Source organism: Vanessa tameamea, chromosome 22 (assembly GCF_037043105.1).
Source record: "Vanessa tameamea isolate UH-Manoa-2023 chromosome 22, ilVanTame1 primary haplotype, whole genome shotgun sequence".
NCBI classification, from domain to species: Eukaryota; Metazoa; Arthropoda; class Insecta; order Lepidoptera; family Nymphalidae; genus Vanessa; species Vanessa tameamea.
In genome coordinates, this window is record NC_087330.1 from 1,610,207 (window position 1) to 1,636,429 (window position 26,223).

The 26,223-nt window shown below is 32.7% G+C and overlaps 1 protein-coding gene across 1 annotated transcript in view; it reads left to right on the forward strand.

The window, feature by feature from the left end:
• The window catches only part of LOC113402281 (leucine-rich repeat-containing protein 24-like), a 42,278-nt gene extending 16,452 nt beyond the window's left edge, over positions 1–25,826 (forward strand). Inside the window, exon 2 of the mRNA XM_026642479.2 lies at positions 23,909–25,826. Within this exon, the coding sequence (XP_026498264.2) occupies positions 23,936–25,684 (1,749 nt within the window). The 5' untranslated portion in view covers positions 23,909–23,935 and the 3' untranslated portion in view covers positions 25,685–25,826. The remainder of the gene's footprint in view (positions 1–23,908) is intronic.
• Positions 25,827–26,223: the final 397 nt, after the last annotated feature.

Below are 26,223 nucleotides of genomic sequence, written 5' to 3' on the forward strand. Positions count from 1 at the left end.
TAAAGTTGCTTAGACAGCGCTTAATCATTATTAATACTGTCATTGCAGGGATGTAACAGTACGTTGTCTAGTCATAGCGAACGTATTTTAATAGGGTATCGAGGCTACTTGGGACATGCAATTTAATTTTAGATACCTCTGGCGTTTTCCTTTTTATTACTTCTATATAATGTTCCGTGCGCTCCATCGACATTTTGTTTCATAATCTGAGAATATCATATCGTAATTTAAAAATAAAAATAAATCTACTAACTGATCAATAAGGGGACTGGATTTTAATTTCGTAGTTCATTGTAAGAAATGCATCTCTTCTTATTTTGAGAATGTCACTACACTATACTGGTTTTTTTTTACGCCATACCATTCGTTTTTTTAATTTCACTTGTACGATATTTCCTTGTATTTACGTTTTGCACAAAATATATTCAAATTTATATGAATGTATGTGACGTTCGAGAAGGATAAACTCAGATAATTTTATATATACAATTTTTTACATAGATCTGTAGTAGTATAAAGATGGGTAGAAAAGTTTACGAATGTAACTTAATATTCGTTTTAAATTAGAGTTGATTTCATTTCACTTATATTTTCAAGTAATTTTCGAATCGTTTCTGTATCAAAAATCAAATCCGCCTTGAAATAAATGATCTTCTTAACGTATAATATGAAATAATATTTAGTCACTAGAAATCCGAATGGCTTAATAAATTCCTTTTGTGTTGTACCTGGAATAGCGTTTCATAAAAACGAAAAATGCATATCTGTAAAAGGGACATAAAAGTCAACAGTAGGTTACTGTATAAATGAATCCAATGTCGAACGAAAACTTCGATAAATACAATGAACTTTGTTTTTTCTAAATTATAAATACATTCAATTTACGACCACAATTTCCAAAATTAAATGATACATAATAACGACACACAATGTCTAGCAAGTGAAAATCAGAAAATCATTAATTGTGCCAAATCGAACTTTTCGAAGGACCTGCGAGCTCCGGTAGTTAGGTCACCGAGCTTTGGCTTTGTGCCTAGGTTTAAAGGTAAAGCGCAGAAAGTGTTGGTTTGGGGTTAGTCTCACTTTGTTGAAAGTTATGGTCTTTTTGTATTACGCTTCAGGATTTTTTTCTCTATTAGGACATTTTCGTATTCAATACTTTGTATAAGTGTTAGGAATGTTGATAACGAAGTTGATCTTGTAATAAATAATTATTTACTCATTTAATTATACTGTGTATTTATTATACGATACGATTATGCCAAGGATATTTGCATACTTGTCATTCTAACACTCAATACTGTTGTGTTGCGATTTGTACAGTTAGAGTGTTTTTTTTAAATAAAAAGACTAATTAATGTCATGAAAGTAAGATTTTAAGAGCATACACGTTTCTTAAAGGCAGGCAACGCACCTGCAAGTCCTTCGATGTTGCTGATAGTCCATAGGCAATGGTAGACACTCTCCATCAAGTTATAGGTGAGCCTCCTGCCCGTTTATCATCTATAGCATCAAGTTATTAACACACAACGGAACAAAAATCGTGCTGTTCATCTCGACTTATAAACATTATTAATTTTGCTATCGCAGTCCTACCGGGACCTCAACCAATCTAAGCCAGCGAACCACTCAAATAAACGCAAAACATTTCATCGAAATTCAAGGAGATTCAAGGAGAAGCTCAGTTACATATACTGAAAATCTATATATTTATACGTGAAGTAATAACTTTATACCTTTTTTGTACCAAAAAGACACGCATATGTATGAAATTTGGCACTATTCAAGTTTATGTGCAGAAGGAGTGCAGAAAGCTAAAATTTTTATAAAACATCCATTAGAGATATATATTTATATAACACATACACGTTTATATGCATAATATTTATAATAAACATTCATAGTTTACGTACATAGTGTCAATGACAACACACAAAGTCAAAGATGAAAATCAACGATTTTTTTTTTACATTTGATTTTTTTTTATTGTAGGATTGACAACGACTCTAATATTTTATTACCAATGAATTACGGACCAATGGGCGACCACTATTTTATAAAATTATATAAATATATAATATATCAAAAACAATTTTCTTATTACGGTTCGAGTATAACTAAACATGTCTTGTTATCCATCGCCGTCAGCCAGATTTATTTATTGTGTTTCAGTCTGCCTGTCAGAAGTTGCAAGTGACGTATCTCATGACCGCAGGACTTGAGTAAACCCTGAGAGTTTTCAGCTTAATTCACCACACGATTCTTCTTATCGATCAGAGTACACACTTGTACGCTGAGAATCGTTGTCAATACAAAAATATATCTTTGCGTAATTATCCAAAAAAATAAATAATTAAGAAATTTAATCAAAGTATTTTCATTATGACCAATGATTATTATTGTACGTAATAAAAAAAAAAGAATTTATTAAATCAAAATAAATGACAGCAGTTTTGTAAATTAAGCTAACACACAGTATCCGATAGTATCATCTTAGAAGCATATTTTTTTTTTTATATAACATCACTTTTCTCATAAACTGTTTCTCTGTTAGTAACTAATTAGCTAATTATTTGAAAGTAAGTGACATAAAATATATAATTTATATTCAAGTTATTAAAAACAAGGGTAAGTTTTACGTAGTTCCTTTTCGGTAGAATTTTATTTAATTTCGAACTATTCAATTATATTTCTAACTATCCACCAAACTGACATTGGTTCATAATTTTTCTAATTATAAGAGTCTAAATACTCTTAGGGATTTGATGGATTTTTCCAAAGATTCATTATAATGTTCTTCTCTATATATTTATATGTAGAATTTAATAATACGAAACAGTGTGTGTAGTCCCTCTATCGAAACGTCGCCAACTTTTGTATTTCCAATCTCCTTTTAGTTGTTTCGTGAATTTTATGTAGTCTTGTATTTCCAAGTTGTATTTTCGATAACAATGAAGATGTGCAAATATTCATTTCAATAAACGAAAATGTCACGAAAAGTGAAAACTGAAATTCCATACAATTTCGTTTATGACACATGTACTGAAATATTTACCAAAATGTAGATGTATGATATTTGATATTTAACTTTACAATTAACTTAATTATAATTTTGTAAAATGTATATCTATTTCAAAGGATATATTTCTGGCTTAGCGGAATGATTGAAAAAAAAAACAAATCAATATAATCAAGGAAGTACGGAAATATCCACTCTTTTTCACAATCGCTGCAGTGCAAGTTTGCAATGTAAACTTTTAGAGTGTGTGTTGTATTGCTACGAACAGTTGTATAGTTGAACAGCTTGTGTCACACTAACTTAAATGACAGAACAGATTCACAGTCAACTGGAAATATGCTCTACCATATATTCCCAATTTCAAATAACGATGTTCCTTCAATGTGCAATATTCCGTATTATTCTTTTCTAATAATATTTATTGTTAAACAAAAATTTTTTTTTATGATATCGGTAGGCGGACGAGCAAATGGGCCACCTGATGATGTACATAACAAATCAACCCCCAGATTAAAAACCAATCTGATCTAACTTTGAATTTGATCATTATTTAATAAATAAAACTCTTATTAAAATTAAATATGAATATTTACCATAAACATAAATATTCATCGTCATAATAACGCAATATTCGACATTCAGTTAGTTAAGTCAATTATTAATAAACGGTCAGTGAGTCGAACCGATCAGTTAAATGGTTTTGATAGTTAGAACGTGCTGTTAAGTGTCAAACTACAATTTAGCAAGCATTTAGTGATGCGATTACTTTGAACGTTGCGAACAGTACAACGATAATTTGACACTTGACAACTGTTATTATTCAATGGAATATAGCTTCTGTTTATTTGGAAGACTTAGAAGTTATTATTTATTAAACATTTTTAGCAACGGACTTTAAAAAATAATAAAGTATTTTTTATATATATAAGACGACCCCTCGATTGCCTCGTTGGTTGAGTGGCTTAAGGGTGCATGCTAAGGTCCTGGATTGAAATCCCAAGTATGACCAGTACTTGGAAGATAACATTTCCGTACCTGAGAAAGCACGTAAAACTACACTTGAACTTTCTCCGGTCGTGTCGTTTTGTCACATTGTTGGATTATGAAAATAACGTGCTGAAATTGCATCTGCCATTGCGCCCACACTGGTGCCTTTTTTTATGTTATAGGGGGCAATCGAGCAGGAGCGTCACCTGATGGAAAGTGATCACCACCACCCATGGACATCTGTAACACCATGGGGGTTGCAGATGCTTTTAGGAAGGAGTACGCTCTTTTTTTGAAGGTTCCCAAGTCGTATCGGTTCGGAAAAACCGCCGGCGAAAGCTGGTCCCACAGAGTGGTTGTGCGAGGCAGAAAATGTCTTAAGAATCGCGCTGTTGTGGATTTTCGGACATCTAGATTCTTTGAAATCTATCAGGTTCCAAGAAAGGACGACCATTATATTTAATTTACTTATATCAATTACTATAATACGAGAATCATTAAAATCGACCGTCGAATACTTTAATCGAAGTCATTAATTTATTTAAATATATTATACATAATGTTTAACACATTATTTACACGAAAATCGTCTTATTATAAATACATATACGTTTACGAAATTATATTGACAGATGTAAATAAATAAATAAGTATTGGACAACATCACATACATTACTTTCATCCCAATGTAAGTAGCTAAAGCACTTGTGTTATGGAAAATCAGAAGTAACGACGGTACCACATACAACCAGACCCAAGACAATATAGAAAACGAATCAACTTTTTCTCCATCGACTCGGCCGGGAATCGAACCCGGGACCTCGGAGTGACGTACCCATGAAAACCGGTGTACACACTACTCGACCACGGAGGTCGTCAACGTGGAGATGTTTGTGAAGCTTGTCCCAATTTATGAATGTGTAAACACACTAAGATTTATTTATTTAGTTGGAATTCCACCATGATAAACAGAGAAACCGGAATTGATTAAATATTTACATAAGCTAATCAAATAGTAACATAGTATTAGATCGACGAACTAAATCCACGGGTCAGGAATTGAATAGAGAAACAAATTAGTCATTCCAGTACCAAATATCGTCACTTCCGATATTCCATAATTTCTTAAAAATTATGGGACGTATTTTTCTTAGATTATTTATTCGCTTGCTTACGAGATTCATATAGTGTGGCTGTCGTTTCTTTAAAACTGTTTAAGAGAACCTCTCTAAATAAATCTAAAGTATTTGATTTTTTTTTTTTTATAGTAGTAATGGAATAGGCGTTGGTCTTCCATCTCACCTGATGGAAAGTGTAGATGAAGACGAAGGTGGTACATGCCCATCCAAAAGAATAGCATTATTTTTATTAGCATTAGCAGCCTGTAAATTTCCCACTGCTGGGCTAAAGGCCTCCTCTCCCTTTGAGGAGAAAGTTTGGAGCATATTCCACCACGCTGCTCCAATGCGGGTTGGCGGAATACACATGTGGCAGAATTTCGTTGAAATTAGACACATGCAGGTTTGTTCACGATGTTTTCCTTCACCGCCGAGCACGAGATGAATTATAAACACAAATTAGCACATGAAAATTCAGTGGTGCCTGCCTGGATTTGAACCCGAAATCATCGGTTAAGATGCACGCGTTCTAACCACTGGGCCATCTCGGCTCTTCCAAAAGAATAAATAGCTATTAATTTATTATGATAATACCTATATGTTTTTTAGGCGTAACTATAGATTCGCTCTAATGAAATTCCCATTGGACAACCTGTGCAGGATTCAGCTCAGCAACATACACGATTAGTAAAGGTTGCTAACTGACGTTGGAACTGCTCGATTAGTATATCTGGATATATTCATAGTACCATATCTTATTGCATTACACTTCGGGGTAATTATGATAACATAGAAATTATTCATCAAGATAAATCCATTATGGATATTGACAGTTTCAGAGCTCGAGACTACCTTTGGGATGTGTTATATCAGTTGATATATTTACGGTGATAACTATATATTTACAACAATATTATGTACAATTATAATATTCATTATTTTGATAGAAAACGTTGTAGAGATGTAAAGAAAAACTTATAACACCAAGTCTCCGTCTTCGCAAAGTCAATTCAACCTCTCTTTGGCAACGTATTCGCCTTTAATAAAATTCTTCAAATACTTTGAGCTTTACCAATTCATACATTTAAATCATGTATTAACACGACTTTGATTAATAACGATTAACACTTGAATAAAATATATTTTATTATGATAGATTTTTCTTATGAAAAAATCCAGTTCCAGTTCGAGGAGATAATAAGACTGAACCGTTAAATATAATAAAACTCTAGACAAGTTTAACTAACTAATTGTTAATTAATTATACGCCTAAATATTCTTCGAGAATCAATATATTATACTAGCGAAAACTTGATATAAAAATATACAATAGTTTCTGAGTTGAATGCGAACGTGCCTACAGACAGACGAGATGATACTCTGTAATTGAAAATATATAACATACATAACAATTTAGACTTATTTCTAATTCCAAATCATATCTAATAAACATTATTCGAACTTGGAATTAAAATGAAGTGTTATAATTTCTATTAAAATTCTAAAATGTAAATTTACTAGACACAACAATTACGTTTTTAATTCTGTTACTAAACTTTAATACGATAAGCGAGTAAAGGCGTCCATCAGTCCAGCTGCCAAGTTATTATTGAACTAATTTAAATGAAATTTAACACTTCATACTTTCCATTTATAAAGTTAAACTGATTATTAAAATTAGATTATATTTTAAAAACTAAATAATTTAAATTGAATTGAATCATTTCAGTCGTCGCAATTAACTGTCAAATGAAATGAATTAACGATAATCATTTTTTTTTATGGTAACGGAGGGCGGACGAGCAAATGGGCCACCTGATGGTAAGTGGTCACCACCGTCCATAGACAATGTCGTTGTAAGAAACATTAACCATTCCTTACATCACCAATGCGCCACCAACCTTGGGAACTAAGATGTTACGTCCCTTGTGCCTATAGTTACACTGGCTCACTCACCCTTCAAACCGGAACACAACAATACTGAGTACTGCTGTTTGGCGATAGAATATCTGATGAGAAGGTGATGCCTACCCAGACGGGCTTGCACAAACCCCTACTACAAAGTAAAAATCAAACATAGATTTACTAATCTGAAAAAAAAGTGTCATTCATACAATACACGCCTATAATTTAGCATTGAGGAGCGCGGCTTCGCAAACGAATAGGTTATAAACTTGCGTATGTATTTTATTTCGCTGTGACGGAAGCTGGAGATGTAAAAATAAAATCTCTTATGAAAAGTACCAGATAAATAAGTAATGATGACGTAATAAACAAAAATTTCGGCCACTTAAGCGTTGTGGTATTATTAGTATTTAAACGTATGCAACACATCCCCAACAAAAAGCTTAACAAATAATAATATTAGACGCAATTTATGAACAATGTTTATTTGATTTTATTCAATATTATTTTAAGATCAGATTATACTTTATAATAAAAAAAAAAAACAAATATCGCTTATACAAATACTAAAATCATTTCTAGGGATAAAATAAATTTTGCAAAAGTATTTACAACGACTGCTGCTAATGTACCTAACGATCCACATAAAATATATATACATTAAAATATAATTATAAAAGAAATTCTATCATCAATAAAATGTTTAAATGTCTATACAATTTATTTTCATATTTATTACTCGCAGAGGTATTCGTTTCTATCCCGAAATCCCGCTGATATTTTTATTACAGTCGTCAATTAATTAACTAATTTATATTTAGAAGAGCCTTATTTATTCAGCAACATTAATAAAAAACGGCACATTACCTAATATATATATATGTATATATTGTATATAAGCGAAATACTCCGACTGACTCATCACGAGATTTCCGTACCGTTTGGTTAGTGACTTGAAATCTAGACTTACCTTTTGTAACGTAGGCGCTCACTCAGAAAAGATTTTTGATAAATTTAAATTTAAGGAGAGAAAGTAACTTTGTGTTAATTTTACGCGTACGAAATAAGGATGGACAACTAGAACAAACAGATTGAAGAAGAGCGTGTAGTATTCGTTGATTTCCATACAAGTTATGAAAACGGCGGCGAGCAAATTACGCTGTGAGGAATATTAAGCATTTATTACATCGCCAATACGCCACCCGCCTTGGGAACTAAGATGTTATGTCCCTTGTGCCTGTACACTGGCTCACTCACCGGAACACAAAAATACTGAGTATTATATTTTATTAGCTCGTGACTGCGCCATATCAAATTATATGCTGTTCAATCTACCGCCATGACAATTTTGATACGTGTTTGTGTGTTTAGATCCTGTTTTTGTATTATATTCCGACATTTGAGATACAAAATCATTTCAATTAAATATAATTCATGCTTGAAAGTCAACAATGATACAGATGATAAAAAAAATCTCCAGCCATTTTAATCATCTATATATTTTATAACTTGCCTTATTTATTTATTTATTTTCAACAAAACGTGAACAAACAGTGCTGCAGTCAATGAACTTTTTTACGGCAATACAGATTCGATTTGCATTCGAAACAGTTAAATATAGACATTTTTATCTATGTATTTCATTAAATTTGAGAGAAATGAAAATTCTTTGAACTTAGTGGTATATGTTCATAGATTTCAATTTAATTATATTAATTAAAACAAGGATATCCATAATCTCTTATTCTTGTCGTCAATAGACGAACGGATTCTGGACTAAAACAATATTAACGCTAAAGCACGGCTCGCACTTGGCGTAACGCCAGCCGCACTGCCGTATCTGCGCGCTTGATTTTATACCAGAAATTCCGTAAGTGGTTCAGAAGATGTAATTAAATTAATAATATATTTAATATTATTTATAAATGAAGTTATTAATTACGTATTCGAGTTATTAAAATTAATGTTATTTTTATAAAATTTTTTTCGATAGACGAATCCAATTTCCGTTTATCAGATCTGGGGCTTGAACCCAGCATAAGATATTAAGATCTGCTGCTTTATATCTACTAGAACGAAGCAGTCAAAATTGATTTCACATTCAAAACGTACCTTTAATGTGTGTTGAGATTTTAACGAAATTCTGCCACATGTGTATTCCACCAACCCGTATTGGAGCAGCGTGGTGGAATATGCTCCAAACCTTCTCCTCAAAGGGAGAAGAGGCTTTAAGCCAGCAGTGGGAAATCTACAGGCTGTTAATGTATGATGTATGTAATTTATTGAGATCTTGACAAGACAATGTTTATAAGTAACTAGTAAAACTCTGAAAACGTTAGTTTGCCTGTGTATATATGTATCAAAATTGTCATGGCGATCGGTTGAAAGGAATATAAATTGATACGAAATAAATATTTCCAGTGGAGGTCTATTCGTGGGAAGCGAAGCTTCTCGAGTATCGGCACTTCGTCCTCATTTATTGTTACTTTTTGATGTGTAACATCTTTGCTTTCCTTTTCTGTTATCTGTGGGTATGATTTCGTGAAAAGGGACGGAAGTGTGTCACAGGAAACCGTAGAAATGCGCGCTATTTGATTTAACCAATGAGTGCGCGCGGTGCTTGAGCTGGCTGGTACTCAACCATTATCAAATATCTTTATTCTTATTGATCGTCAAAATTCTACCACAGAACAAGAACCGGCGAAAGAAACTCAGCAGGATAATTTCCCTAGAGGATATAATATGAATACTGCTTATTACGTGAAATATGAGTTGTTGCACATCCAATGCGACTATTGTAAGGCACGTTCGTTTTTTTTTATTTTAAAAACGAGCAATGGAAAATACACATGAATTAAATACACATATCCTTCATGGTAATTATACAGTGAGTCGAAGTGGATTTATCACAAAGTTATCAAGATATATTTTTATATATGAGATATTCACAACTACATTCGTATATTAAGCTAGTTTCACATTCAGCATACGCTTATACATTGCCTACTTTATGATAATTTTAATGTATTATGGAACGACCATGTAAATATGAATTCCCTTGAGCAAATGGCTCAGAAGATGCAGACATACTCTGTAAGTTTTATATTTAACATAATATTTCACATTCACGGAAAAAACTCGTTTACTTACATAGTTATTGTACATTTAAATCAACATTTTAAAAGTACAGAACTCATTATGGGTAAATACAAAAGTTCTTAACTTTTAATAATATCTATCCATACTAATACTATAAATGCGAAAGTTACTCTGTCTATGTGTTTTATCTGTGTGTCTGTTGCTTTTTCACGGGCCAACCGCTGAACTGAATTTGATGAATTTTGGTTTGGAATAAACTTGAACAACAAATAAGTGTTCTTATTATGCCAAACGGCTGACGAATAATCCCCAAATCGCGAGCGAAGCCGCAGGCGAAAACTCCTCATCTTACCCCGGATTAGAATATAAAACATTGCACTTTAATATTTTATTTTAAGATTTTATATCGATAATAATAATTACTATGACCTTTAAACAGATACATAAACAAACAAAAAGGTAATTAATAATAGTTTTTAATTGTATGCAAATATTTAATAACAGTAAAATAATAGTCATCTACTTACCAATAAAAATATTATAATTATTATTTTGATATAAATATATAATTTCTTCCACTTTTTACCACTACTATAAAACAAATTCTAAAATAAAAACATTGTAAAAATAACAGAAGGTATGAAGTTGCGCCTGTGCGCGCGCAACATAGTTATTCACTCTCATATTTTTTCATAACTCGCCAAATAGCTTCGAAAAACAAAAACACACAAGTTACATAATGAGCAATCCATTAAATAACCAATATTAAACGATTTTCGAAAGATCACGAAAAAAATCGACTATTAAAAAACTTATATTACGTTAAGATTAAACCCTGATTTTGGATCCTTTAAAATTCTGATCATAATAACCGCTAACCGTCTTTCAAAGAGAGCACTCGAACAAGAATTAAATTTGTATGAAACCCGTAATTTGTAAAACGTATTATGAAAGGACGACAACGTGATCAAGAATGTCGTTTTGAACACTTACGCGATGAAAGTTTGAAGGAGTCTTCATCGTGAGGAACGTGCTTGCAAAACGCTTGATCAGCTGCAGAATTTTTCCTCGACTAATTCTGTAATAACATTATAACCAAGTTACAAATTCGTTTTTAAACGCGTTATAGGAACTATCTCAATGTCGGTTTTTATATTTAACGCGTTATTGTAAATCGGTAACCGATTGTTTTTGAGTTACGAGTTTATTGAGACAACCCCCTACTCAATATTTATCCGTAAACATTAATTACTTTAAGGATTTTTTTTAAAGTGTCAATCAATATACTCAAATTATAACATCGTTTGTCCTGACTGCCTAAAAATGGTTACCATAAACTTTTGAGCCTAGACAGCTGACACTTTAAACATGGGTTTATTTTATTACCTAAATAAAAAAAAGTTTTTTTAGAACTTCAGATTTATGTAGATTAAAATTGGGGTGTAATGGGAAGGGTAACTTTATATAGATTCTAACCGTACGGAGTCGTACAGACAATTAATTATATATTATATAACGCCCCGTCTTATTGCTTCCACTGGTTGCGATTTCAATTCAACTGGAAAATGCTATGACAAGAAAATTGACACCACAAATCCTTATTTGAATGTATTACAGACGAACTTTGCCTTTTTAATTTTAACTATCTGATTTCTTATTTCCACGGTACTCGAACTGAACTCAACGGATGTAATTCGAAAATTCTAACCACTATTCCAACCAAGAATACATTATTAACTATAATACGAATAAGTGCCAAAGCACATTACTCAACATTTAAGTATGTTATTTAAACAGCAAAATAAATTCACCTTTGATGTAAGCATATTTTTAAACTCGACGAACGCCTCTTAATATTAAAAGCACTACTTGAACTATGAACTTTGTAAATAACTATTCATTTCGCGCTTTCTAGAGACCTAAAAACTTAGCTGTTTATTCATTTAAATTGTGAAAGCATAAAGTGGAGCCGAGTGAAAGGAAATGAAGGTGGACTTTTGTTAACACTTGACGCGAGGCAGTTTACTAAATTAAAAATATTAACACTAGACATTTGTTACAATTGCTGAGTAGTCGATAAATGTACGTTAATAACTTTTGAAAATAAAATAATACATTTTATTATTATTATTTTCTGTCTATTACGTAAGGTAATAAAATAAATGATTTTATAGTTAGACGATATTTCAAGTTAATTAAGTTACTGAGATTATTTTACAGACAGACTATCGCGTTTATGAGATTAGTATAAATTTGACCATAAATCAATAAAAAATTGTTATGTTTTACCTAAACCATTTATCCGATTTGGATAAAATGCTTGATAAGGTTTATTTCATTTTTTTTTCTAAGTATGATTGTCTTTTACTGTTTTACGTCCCTTATTCTACCCGTACGAAGCCGGGATATATATCTAGTATTATATAAAACCGAGGATTGTGTTTGTTTGAAAGTGCTTATGTCAGGATTTCATTCAGAATTAAAATAATAAATATGACGTCAGACTCATGTTTTATTAATAAAGAATACGCAGTAGAAAAACTTTCCGGAGAACAGATAAAATCTACTATACAGTATAAAGAATACTAATATATCTATAGTTTCATCTTAAATAGGAATCTGAATAAAACCTTCACGGATGATCTAAATTATGTCAGTGTGCACTAGCAGGCTAATTAACGGCCAGAGATTATAAACGATTTAATTTTATAGAAGACACACACATAAATACGGAAAGTAATCACGATACACACATCCATACACTACTACGGTTTTTATTATTATTAATGCCGAAATAAATTCAATATTCTATTTTTTTATTTTTTATTTTTTATTTGGGAAGCGAACGTGATATATGTACAAAGTATTTGTAAGTGTTAGTGCTTTGTGCAAGCCCGCCTGGGTAGGTATCACTGATCAGATATTCTACCGCCAACAGCAGTACTCAGTATTGTTGTGTTCCGCTTTGAAGGGTGAGTGAGCCAGTGGATCTACAGGTACAAGGGACATAACATCTTAGTTCCCAAGGTTGGCGTTGCATTGGTGATGAAAGGAATGGTTAATATTTCTTACAGCGTCATTGTCTATGATGGTGACCACTTAGGTGGCCCATTTGCTCGTCCGCAAATATATATAATAAAAAAAAGATATGTAATACTATATATACGTAAAAGTCTTAGAAATATTACAATGCACCCTCTTACGGGCTAACTAGAGAACAATTCCAACAAAAGCTGGTCAACTTTCAAATTACTAAACTTAAAAAATAAATATATTGTACAAAAAAATATATAAATATAAAAGAACCTCTGTTTATTACAGTATTCCAGTGTGAGCAAAATCAACTAATATAATTCGAAACTGTTAGACAATACCATTCGTGTAACAAAACAATGGACAAGTCAAATTGCAAATGCCATAAATAGTAAATTCCGAACGCACTCGATGAAGTTTGGGAACATTACGTGATGTACATATTTGCAATGCAAAATTTAATGTTTTGCTAAATGCATACTAAACATAGTTCGAACTGTTCTGGAAATTTCGATATATTTCTTTATACTATCCTCCTCATAAACCGATTTAATGGAAATTTGACACGACCAGACCCGGTTGGTACTGAAGTCCTGTTGTCAAAGATACTTATTAATAGTCGCGTATGATGTGAATTTATTGAACAAATGATTCGCATTGAGATATTGATGATAAGTTAAAAGATTAAGGATAGATTACACAATAGTAATTCAGGAAACAAGAAAGAAAATATCACTCCCCACTAATTGTTAGTATACATAGTATGTACGTCACGGTAGCACGCACAAGCGATACCGTGATGCCCTAAGAGATGGAGTAGGTACGCTGCTTTTTTTAGTAAGAATTCCGGTGTGTTGGGGCACCAGGCATTTCAGGACTGTTGACACTCACACACACCCCACATCATGTTTGAGAAATGAGTAAAAGAGTTTTTCCAACGAAAAATAAAATAAAAAATAATGTAAGTAGGTACATTACCCTAATATACCAAAATATTTATCCGTTCTGAAAACCTCTATACATACATGTATGACCAGAGTCGGATACAATTATATATAAAAGAATAAAGCCATCTATTTAATTGAATAAACATACTTATTAATTTTAACGAACACCCCTTGAACTATACTTCAATCATAGCTTAACACTGTAAATATTTTCCTAGAACAATATAATTAAATACACAGATAAACATTCATAAAAATAATGGCCTATAAATTCTGTAACAACGACGACGTAATTACCAACTTTATGGGTTATCACACCATTGCCGTCTGTACATATGAAGATTCCATAAGACTTCATAAAGCTATGTCAGTTTACGAGTAGGCCGTGTGCTCGTAATGCTATTAGGACTGAAATTGATGGCTCGCGTTATCCAATTAACCGTAAACACTTCTCCGTAACTCGATACGGGTAGTATTGACCCAGTCTGTCTCGTGTAGGTCAGAACACAAGTGGAGGTAATTGACGTACAACGAAACCATATAACGCAATTATATTGGAGAAAATATTTATCTTAAGACATTACATAATATATTCGCTTCGTAGCAGAGCTTCGTGCAGGTTTGGGAAGGTACCACGGTCACAAGGGGCATATCTTTGGTTGAAATGCTGGTTATCATGTCTTAAAGCATATGTACTGGTATATATGGTAACTACTTATAAAAAATGTAAAATTTAATTATTTATTTATTTTATTTGGGAAACAAACGGTAACATAATACACAAATATATGATTAAAAAAGGTGATACAGATACCAATTAAGTTTCCACTTACAAATAATACAGAATTAGAGCAATTTGAATACAATGATATGAATTTAATTTAATATATTAATTATCTAATCTAACCTAATATAAAATCTGAACACATAAGCATTTAATTAAAATAAAATAATGTTAACAATAATAAATTAGTAAAAATACATCAAATTACATCTTCTTTAAAAGTAACTCTAATTACGATTATCTAAAGCATTTTTAATTAAATTTTATTATTTTAAAATATATTATTGATCAATATTATTATTTTAAATTTTGTAATTGTAATAACACTAGATTTCTAAGAAAACATTGTCTTATTTACACTATATGGGTTAGTCTCGAAATAAAAGTTATTATTATTATTATTATATCAGGTGACCATTTGCCCGTCGACTAACTAACCATCATATTTAGTGGTAAACGACACATTTATTTCATTTACCTGCATTAGAAATCATTGATTAAACTCCAAACCGATAATGATAATAGACGTGGTTGATGTTGTCTTCGTGAATGATTTTGGTCACAGCTGCTCAATCGTAGAAGATTATTCAACTAGCTAGCATTATATTATTACAAGTGCGTGCGAAAACATAGATGTATGTCTATATAATACTATTTCCTCATCTTCATTATACCTTATGATGGCAAATCTGACACGACTTATGTAGTCATAAGACCAACATGCTTACGTACTATCTATGGCAAGGGTCTGTAAACAATACCAACTCACAAACTCTGAGTTGCTGCTGAATGAGTTTTTACTGGCCCAAAAAAAAATACAGTTATGTTAGTTAAATACAATTACATATGTGTGTTATGTCTCCTGCCTGGAAGTCAACAAGCATTAACTCCACGCTTTTTTTATCATCAATATAATCTTGTATCGAATAATATACCTTCTTTAAAAAATTATTTTTTACAAATGACTTGAATCTATGAAACGGCAAAGTTGAAAATGTCTGCGGAACATTTTAATATAGAAACGGATACCTTGCCCCAAGAATGATTTATTGACTTTGTGGAGTCGGAAACTTGGCGTTATAAATTTATCCTTACTTCTTGTGCAGATACGTCATACAATGATTATCACTGATTTTATCAAAGTGATCAATGCTACTGTGAATATACTAGTATATCTGGGTGTAAGCCGTGGGGCTTAAAGATCTTGGGCCTTATAATTTAGCGCTTAGAACAATGGAATAAATTAAGAAATAAGTAATACTTCCTGCTTTATAATATTAGCATGATATATCGTATATTGGCTATTCATATAGCTCTAATAATAACCGCACGGCGTGGTTAATCACGCCTTGTAAGCAGACAGCTTAATTGCGGAATCTGACCCTCGCCTAGGCCATAATATATGCAGCATAATATTATCTGTCCGCCCTAATGAAATTAGTTTGCGTTGCTGGACTCTGAAATTTCAACGAAACTGCACTAAATAGGTTTATCATTATTGAGTTCGGAAGCGCATCCGTTTAGCTAAAAATTCAAGTTTTAATCTCGATCGTGATGGTTTTGAGTTGACTGTAAATTTGTTCGTATTTATATGCTTTATTCCTGTATGATATACAGTTCATATAAAAGTTTTATAGCAGTTGTGATATAATATAAATGATCATTAATGACTCATAGCTAATCAAATACCCTCTGGTTATTGGAGATGGATTTGGAAATTAATTATCACGTAAATGAAACAAAAACAAAATTATCTTCATAATATTCTAAGGTGTATCGCGTTGTGTTTTCGTATTGTACTGTGAGTTATCGTTTATTTTACGTCGCCATTATATGTATAGATTCGACATTTATGAATATGTCTAAGTATTCATATTGTATTTCAATCTATGTGAAGGATGATCATGAAATTAATCTCATTACAATTCATTTCATAAGCTTAACCCTTTCTGGGACAGTGAACGCTAGTAGCCGTTTCAACGATTACTCATGTACTGTTCTAGTATTAGGCATCTCTAATCAAGAGCCGAGATGGCCCAGTGGTTAGACCGCGTGCATCTTAACCGATGATTTCGGGTTCAAACCCAGGCAGGCACCACTGAATTTTCATGTGCTTAATTTGTGTTTATAATTCATCTCGTGCTCGCCGGTGAAGAAAAACATCGCGAGGAAACCTGCATGTGTCTAATTTCAACGAAATTCTGCCACATGTGTATTCCATCAACCCGCATTGGAGCAGCGTGGTGGAATATGCTCCAAACCTTCTACTCAAAGGGAGAGGAGGCCTTAGTCCAGCAGTGGAAAATTTACAGGCTGCTAATGTAATCTAGGGTTGTATTGAATAACTTATGTATCATGTAGGAAACAGAATATTATTTTATGCGTGTCTTCAGTCACAAGACAACCCTACATCAACGTGATTATGACTTGCACTTAGTGATTTGCTTAGCTTGCTTACGAACTACTCAATAAAACTTTATGTTTCGCAAGTCTGGCACACACATGGTGACTTCATTTTGCAGTATGCTTAAAGCAATCGAGTTAGTATAAATTATTAAAGTTGAACACGCATTACTGAAATTAAAAGTTAAAAAAATATATTTCAATTACACTGATTTCTGTTTTGATACAATTCCTTCTGATGATTCAAATCAGAATTTTTGGGTGAGAATCTTGTACGTAGTCTGTGTGAATTGATTTGAAAACTTTCAGTTGCTACACATTGATCTGGTTGTGTTTTTCATTATTGCTCATTTCGCTTTGTTAAAGCGTTACAACAATAAAATAGCTCCCTATAAATATCAGAAAAGTTGCCATCGATAAGGAATATTTTAAAGAAACTTAACGCTTAAGTTTATTTTTATTAATTTTAGTTTCAATTCCACTTACTATGATATTCGTTTTTATTTTTCATTTTCAGTTTATCCTTAAACTCTCTTAGTATCAAGTATTTTGTTTGTTAATGTTCATCAAATATATATTTATATTATATATACGTGTTCAATTTATTTATATATTTTTTGTATTTTTTTTTATTGTTGTCACAACTACCGCCTTCATGAAAGGTTGATTGGCAGAGAGCCTTCAGGCATTAAATCCGCCCTTTGTTCAAACTCCACAGTCAATTTTGTTGGTTAATAAAGTTTTAAAAATAAAAACTTTATTCTTGAAAAAAACGAAGTGTGCAATTGCATTGATACCAATGAAAATAAATAGTTATTTTTTGTTAAATTCGATAATTTAAATGTACTCATTAAGACACATGAAGAAAGTGAAATAATTAACCAGATAAATAATTTGAAAATAGAATATTTTGAGATCTGGTTTCAGTGCAGGAGTAAAATATTCAAATATGTAAATAAATTGCTCATTCGTGGGCAGATCTGTGATGATCGATTATTCTGATCTTAGTGGTCGTCGCTTTACTATTAAAGCTTCGTTCATACAACCCGTAGAATTTCTGAAGTATCATGCAGTTTTCCCCAGCATGTGAGCCTTCATTAAAACGCACGACTTGAATCGTACACAAAGGTAACATTTGGAAAAAAGTTGTCGGCGTCTTTTTTATGTACTATCAGCTTAACCTGGTTAGGCTTAGGAGCTCTTGATTTTTGGATTGAATTTTGTGATTGGAATTACTTCTGTAAAAATGTTTGAATATATGTTTCAACACGTGACTTGAATAAAATATGGCCACCTTGTTGATCTTATGGCTAGTTCATAAGATCGTAGCTGCAAAATAAGGGAACTCAAGTCATGAGTCGGGCCAATAAAAATTAATGGCGTTTTTCTGTAGATAAATTCTCAGTAACCGCCTGGAGTCAGGAAATCACGTTAAGTCATTAATCATTTCGCCTGAACTATTTAAAATCTTGCCGGATTTGACATCCCACGAAAGTAATACAATAGATAGTGCATTAATGCACATACTTGTGCACTAATGTGTCTAAAAAAGTCAGGAGAACATTATTGCTAAGTATCATCATCATCTTTCAGCAATAATCCACAGCTGGACTTAGGCCTCACCCAAGTCTCTGGGTAATCATTAATTTTTTAAGTACATACCAACTATAGTCAAACTCACCCGCGAATCTTCATGTTAATTCAAAAGATTTTTTAGGAATTTCCACCTATAACAGGTTTCGTTTTGATTTCATTTCATTGTAATCTGCATGTCACTCATCTATATTTTGCGAAAATATCATGAAACATTATTAAAATGAAATTTGTAATGTCAAATAGTATTCAGTTAGAATTGGAGTTCATCGATAAGAATTCACTTTACTTTATAGCCGCTTAACCGGCCAGAAACATTTTTCCTCTCTCTAAAATTAATTATTTGTTAAATTGTAACAATTTAGTAAATTGCAATTAAGTATCATCTTTAATTTTCTGCACATCTACGGCACTTCAAAATGAGACTATAACCGTTTTTTTATGTGCAGCCTCCCATCCTCCCATAATCACTGGGACAAAAGTATAAGGTACGGGGAAGCAAATAAATAGGTTCGACGAATGTGAAACCACTCTACACTAGTTCCATAGATTTATTATTATATAGAGCGGTTGTTTTATATTAATTTAATTTAAACATTAGTAAGGTAACGTTCTAAGGAAAAAATAGCTGATTTGGAAAAATAAAATTTTATTAAAAGATGTTTTTTATTCATGGAAGCGGGTGTTTTTTTTTTAATAAACGTTCTTAATTGTAAAAATTATGTTTTAATGAAATATTGTAATTCTTATTAGATTATGAAAATCTAAAAAGTAAAAGGCCTCGGAAATTCACTACGCTACTCCAATATAGGTTGGTGGATACACATGGCAATTTTTCATCCACCACTTGCAGGTTTCCTCATAATGTTTACCTTCACTGTTGAGCACGAGATGAACTCAGCAATGCTTATCACGGTATCAAACAAAGAATTGTCGCTTTAGGTTCACGTCTTGCAACCAATTGACCACCACGGCACTTTTGACTGAATCCAACGGCAGAATAATCGTAAAACATCAGAAATATCAGAAATCTGAAATCTCGATTTTTATTTATATTTAATCAAAGTAAATAAAATGCACGTGTTGTTTAAAATACTTCCTCTTCTCTTAAGAGGCGCTCCAACCCTCGAGGGTTAGAGCTACGTTGCTTCCGGGTTAAATACACAAGTGGCAGAGTTTCATCTAATTCATTAGGTTTTATTTAACTTGAAAATAAATTAAGCGCTTGTTCAAATTTTAAGCCGTGATTTTCGGCTAATATCTGCACCATACACTGAGCTCCATCATTTAATCTATTAATAAATAAATTATGCTAAGACGTCATTTATTTTATTAAATGAACAAAATTATGGATGAGACCAGTTCGAAATATTTAACGCAAATAAAGTTAAAATAATTTAAAGCAGACATTTTGTACTCATGGGAAATTTTAACTTAGTTGGGTTGCTTGTACGTGGGAAGTTTGAATCAATTGAGAGATGAGTTTTGTTATGTATTGAAAACTATTTATAAATGTACATATCTTTATGTAAATAATTTTCAGGTCTATCATCATTATTTATTTCTTAATTTAAAATAGGTAGGCTGAATGGCAATTAGGCCAACTGATGTTGAGTGGTCACCGCCGCACATTGATATTGGCGAAATGAGATATTTTAACCATTCCTTACATCTCCAATGCGCCACCAACTTTGGGAACTAATTTGTTACGCCCCTCGTGCCTGAAGTTACACTGACTCACTCACTCAAACGGAATTCAAAAAAAAATCTCATATTATCGCAATCAGAAATAAAATAACGCCAGAACGATTCAACGGATATCAATTAAACTTGGAACATAGATAGATTATAGTCTGGAATATCATATAACTTACTTTTAATCCGTAACACCTCTGTAATGTGCTCTCAAACGCCATGTTTCTTTGTGCTGCGTTCACAGTAATTACAGCATCACCTCACGTTCGATCGCTATTAGGCTGTATTTAGACTGTTTACTTTAAACATTACAATATTTATTCAATTATTTTATAACTGAGTAAGTTCTTGTCAGTATAGCTAGGCTTATGAGGCCTTGGATTTAAATATCGAATCGGTTCAATCAATATTTTTCGTCGTTAAATCTTTAGCTATGGATTAAGAAGTGTTACACTCATCTGTCTCTAAAAGCTCTTACTCTTCTTCTTTGCTCATGATCTCTCTCTTACTTTCTCGTACGTTAGATTCCCGTCTGACCGTGACCAATAAAAAAAAATAGATAGGTCATCTGTATTTGGACTGCAATATCTCCTACGCAGTTTTGTTTAATAATATAGGTAGGCGGACTGAATTTCGACTAAGACTGGCAATCTATATAATTTTTTTTTTATATTGTTTTCGGCTTTGTGCAAGTCCATCTGACTAGGCACTACCCACATATCAATTAAATACTTTAAAGGGTGAGTGAGTTAGTGTATCCACAGGCACAAGATACATAACGACTTAGTTTCCAAGTTGACCCATTTGCCAGTCGGCCTACCTATGACATAACAATAATTATTTTTCGAAATAGGTGTAATTTTGTAATCCTAAGATAATTTCCCGACGAGTTGCCGAAGAAAGACCACAGTGGCGTGCATTTGGAGAGGCCTATGTCCAGCAGTGGACGAAAATGAGCTGATGATGATGATGATGATGATGAAGATGATATGTGAATGCAAATAATTATTACTGAATATACATGAATAATGCATTTATAAAATTAATATATACATCTCTAATAACTGTATATTCTATAATTTTAAAGCACATTGAAACAAACCGGTATCCCTTTTCCATAATCAAATTAGTGCAACATCCGAGTTGACACAATAAAGCGCTTCAAAGCGCCTAATGTCGAACCGTAGCCTACAGCACTCAGGAGATAGGTCATCGAGATACGGAGTGAAGTGGTCGCTATTAATTATAGAGCGCAAGGTGCAAACTTTGAACATCTATGTCGAAGGCCCATGACCACAAAATGTGCCAGAGATGGCATCGTGTTATATAATAATAATAATAATAAAATAGCTTTATTTTTTTCCACAAACATAAATTGTAATCAACAAATTTAGTAAATTGAACCATTTTAATTTGTAGGCCCCCTCAGGGTAAAAGCCTCTTCCAAAGAATTCCATTTTTTTCTGTTTGTGGCAGAGGTCATCCAGTCCCTTTCTATATAGGCCACAATCTCGTCCTGCCACCGAGCATACGGGCGACCTCTCTTTCTAACGCCAAACGGTCCTCTCCATCTCGTGATGTTGATAGTCTAACGACTGTCGTCTTATGTCGCCACATGACCAGCCCACCTCCATTTCAGACTTTGATTTTTAGTTTAGAGATTGACTTTAATAATATTACTTTTTAAATACAACCTTGTTTGTTTGACTGATAAGGTTTTATTTGAAATTGGATATTTTATTTCGCATATATGTATTTGTGTACGACACAATAATAGACCACTACGAAGGGTTCGTGAAAAATATTACATTGATCATTTGAGCGAACTCTATACTCATTCTTTAAGACGAAACTCGAAAGTCACCGCAGAACACTGACCTGACTGAACTTTTCAGCTGAATCATAACTAGGAACTAATGCTACTAGTTTTTAACGGTTACGATACGTTCTCGATTCCATTCCTGTCAAACTTCCGTAACTGGATCGTTGTGTTAATAGACTAGGAAAATCTATAAAGCACAATGATTAAGTTTCGATTCATTTTGTTAGTGGGATTACCCCCGTGCTAGTCTGAAAAATCAGCTGGTATAGTAATTACTTCTTCTGTATTGTATTATTCATAGCTGTAGATCATATCTGTGATTAACTGCCTTTTATATTTTAATTTCTTGTCTTTTCACGTACTAAGGAATCGTTGTAAAAATAATACAAAATATTACATCTACTTTATTCAATGCTACAGAGTATTCAATAATTAATACTAATAAGAAAAAAATACTGATGCCACTTCTATTAGTTTATCTATTCTATGGAAAATTGATCAGTTTTTAAGAAACATGAAAGCCCTCATCGTAATCATTGTTTTGAATTGGTTGCGACATTTGTCTGAAGCATTACACGAATAAAATTTTTAATATATTTATAATAATAATTACATAAAATTAAGTCCATTTTAATTATATTAAATTTACGACTTTGTTGCTATAGTGTTTTAATATCAAAATAAGACCTTCAATATCAATCACTGTTCGTGATTATTTATTTTATGCGTAACATAAAGTATATTAAACGCTTCATAAAAACATTGATCATAAACTTCGAATTGTAGTAACGTTACTCCCAAAGATGCTGCAAAAAAGGCTGAATAAGAGACTTTGGTATAATTACACATACACATGGGTTATTAAAAGGCCCTCAATAAATACACCAACCCGATTTGAAGTGTGGAACATGCTGCATAACTCCTTAAAAGGAGAGAGCCCGAGCAATGGGACGTTTACATGCTGACACTTTTAGTGATACGTTATATATTTTTCCAAATAATGTACATGTGTTTAAATTATAGGAACTTTATCAATATATAAAGTAATAATAATATTTTTTAAGAATTTAATAAAAATTAGACATATAATCATATTTACGAACAGCTTCAAAATTATTGTAGGTAAACGAGGCTTAATTACCTAAAAGCAACTTAATAACTTTCCATTTATTTTTCAAATATAATTTTAAGCAATTAATTTCAAAGGCAAATAAACGAAAAGCAACAGTTGATATATTTCGCGGACAAATTTTATTGCTGCCAACAAACAGCGGTCATGTTATTTTAATATATCGATTCTGTTTATTCGCAAACAATGATACTTCAGAATAAAACTTTTGGGAACATAAATATCAGTACGTTTCAAAACATTGACAAACCAATTGTACTACAATTACACTTTATTTTATTGGCTCATCAATTGGAAAAACGTCTGAACGTGTAAAATAATAAAAATGTTTTTAGTAAAATAAATGTTTAAATTATTGTCTCGTTTATTTTCAGGTAAAACAACCCCGAATCTGATATGAAATGGGCATTCGTGCACTGTTGTGCGCAATCCTGATCGTTCTCATCAGACCTTCAGGAAGCGACTGGCTAAGTTGCGGCCACATCAGAGAATGTCACTGCAAATGGTCCTCCGGCAAGAAAACTGCAACATGCATAACATCAGGTCTGACCCAGATACCTCGATTAGCAACAGATATACAAGTTTTAGATTTACACGGGAACCCTTTAAACGAACTCCAGGAAGATGCTTTTGCAAGCATAGAACTACTAAACTTACAACGACTGAACCTCAGCTCTACAAATCTACGCTACTTGCATCAAAACGCCTTCAACGAACTTCGCATTTTGATAGAATTAGATCTTTCAAGGAACTTCCTCACAGAACTTTCACCTAACACTTTCAAAGGAAACGAACGTTTGAGGCTTTTAGTCCTTAACGACAACCCTTTAAGTAAATTAGTCGCACAGCAATTCCCACCCTTGCAACATTTAAAGAAACTAGAACTTTCGAGATGCCGACTCCGCAAAGTTCACCCTTTTGCCTTTGTGAATTTGCGGGCGCTAGAAACTGTCCAAGTACATCAAAATTTACTTTCATATTTACACCAGGATACATTCAACCTACCTGTGTTAAAAACTTTAACGCTCTCCGACAACCCATGGTACTGCGATTGTAGGTTAAGAAAATTTCACGAATGGTTTTTAAATAGCAATCTTGGAAACGAAGAAGTTTTTTGCGCTGGTCCAGAGAATAAAGCACATTTATCATGGTTGGATATAAAAGACGAAGATATGGTATGCCCCCCCTCAGTCATAACAAGTCCATCCGTGATCAGAACTGAAACGGGAGCCGACATTGCCTTTGGGTGCTTTGTCCGAGGTGATCCTACACCAAGTGTCACGTGGTCTTTCCGTCACATGGTAATTACAAATAAGACTAATAGTGATAGTGAAATTTTTGTTTTTAATTATTCTATAGAACACTTTAATGAGGATCTTAATGACTTCATAAATAAAAGCGCACAGTGGTTTAACGTGACAATAAGTAATGTTACAAGTGATTTAGCAGGAGAGTGGCGCTGTAACGCTAAAAGTTCAGCGGGGGAATCTAGTGCTTATCTTACCTTATTCTTACCTAAAGCAAGAACTGCTACTGCGAGAAGTGCGCCAGACTACTCTAAATTTTTTATAGCTATCGGAGCTGTATTCGCTATGGCGAGTACGGGATTCATAGCGGCCTGCGTTTGTTGGAAGATAAGGCGTCGACATGTTCCTCCAAGCAGGAGTTTTACAGATCAAGAGAAGAAATTACTGGATACATCGTTGGCTGTCAGCTGCGATAGAACAAGTGTTGAAATGGGATCGTCGTATGGCTTCGAAATGTTTGACAGATCAATGTCAATGGAAAGTGAAGATACTCAGCGATGTATGGAACCAGTTCAAATAACAATCGAAGGACCATCTGGTTCATTTCCCCCACCACCAGCTGAATTTTCAATACCAGCTCCTTATGGTAATATTTTTATATCGGTGCAGGTAACCGGACATAATGAAGAATACCCGGATCTGTTAGGTGGCGGCGCAACTTTACCGAGACGAAGTAGAACTTGTTTTTTGAAATCAGCATACGATAATATGGGACCTAGAGTGACGGCTGCTGGTAGCTCAACTTGGTCATTGCCTGGAGCGAAGGCTGACTCAAAATCGAATAAGGAAACCACATCAATAGCACCACTGTCTACTTTTTCAACTGAATTTACTGCTCTGTAAGCTTTAACATTTTTTATAATATCCGTAGTATAGATACGTGGATGATTTTTCCATCATGATTGTTATTTAAAATTATTGTATTTATAGACAATTTCAATAGAATTTGATCCAGATGTGAACATATTCGAAACTGTAATAACCTTTTCTACAGAGAAGATATCATAGATAAAAATATAATCTCTGAATTTAATTGCAGCGATATATGAACTTGAAATATTAATCTTTATATATTATTATCAATAAATAAAACAAATACGGTTCTTATTTAAATCGCATGGTATATTTATAAAGCTAGCACACATACTATTATTTAAAGAAATTCTCATGGTCAAAATACCAAATATAAATTGCACAAATTCTATTGAAATATACTATAATCATTTATTAGTTCGATAGAAGAAGGTTTTATATAATGTTATGATAATTTAAAAAAAATAATTAGATACTTTCGTGAATGACTAGTTATAACATATCAAGTTTAGCGACAGCGTGCTTTTTAAGTTTAGGAACTATTTTTTGTGTTATGATATATGTACATA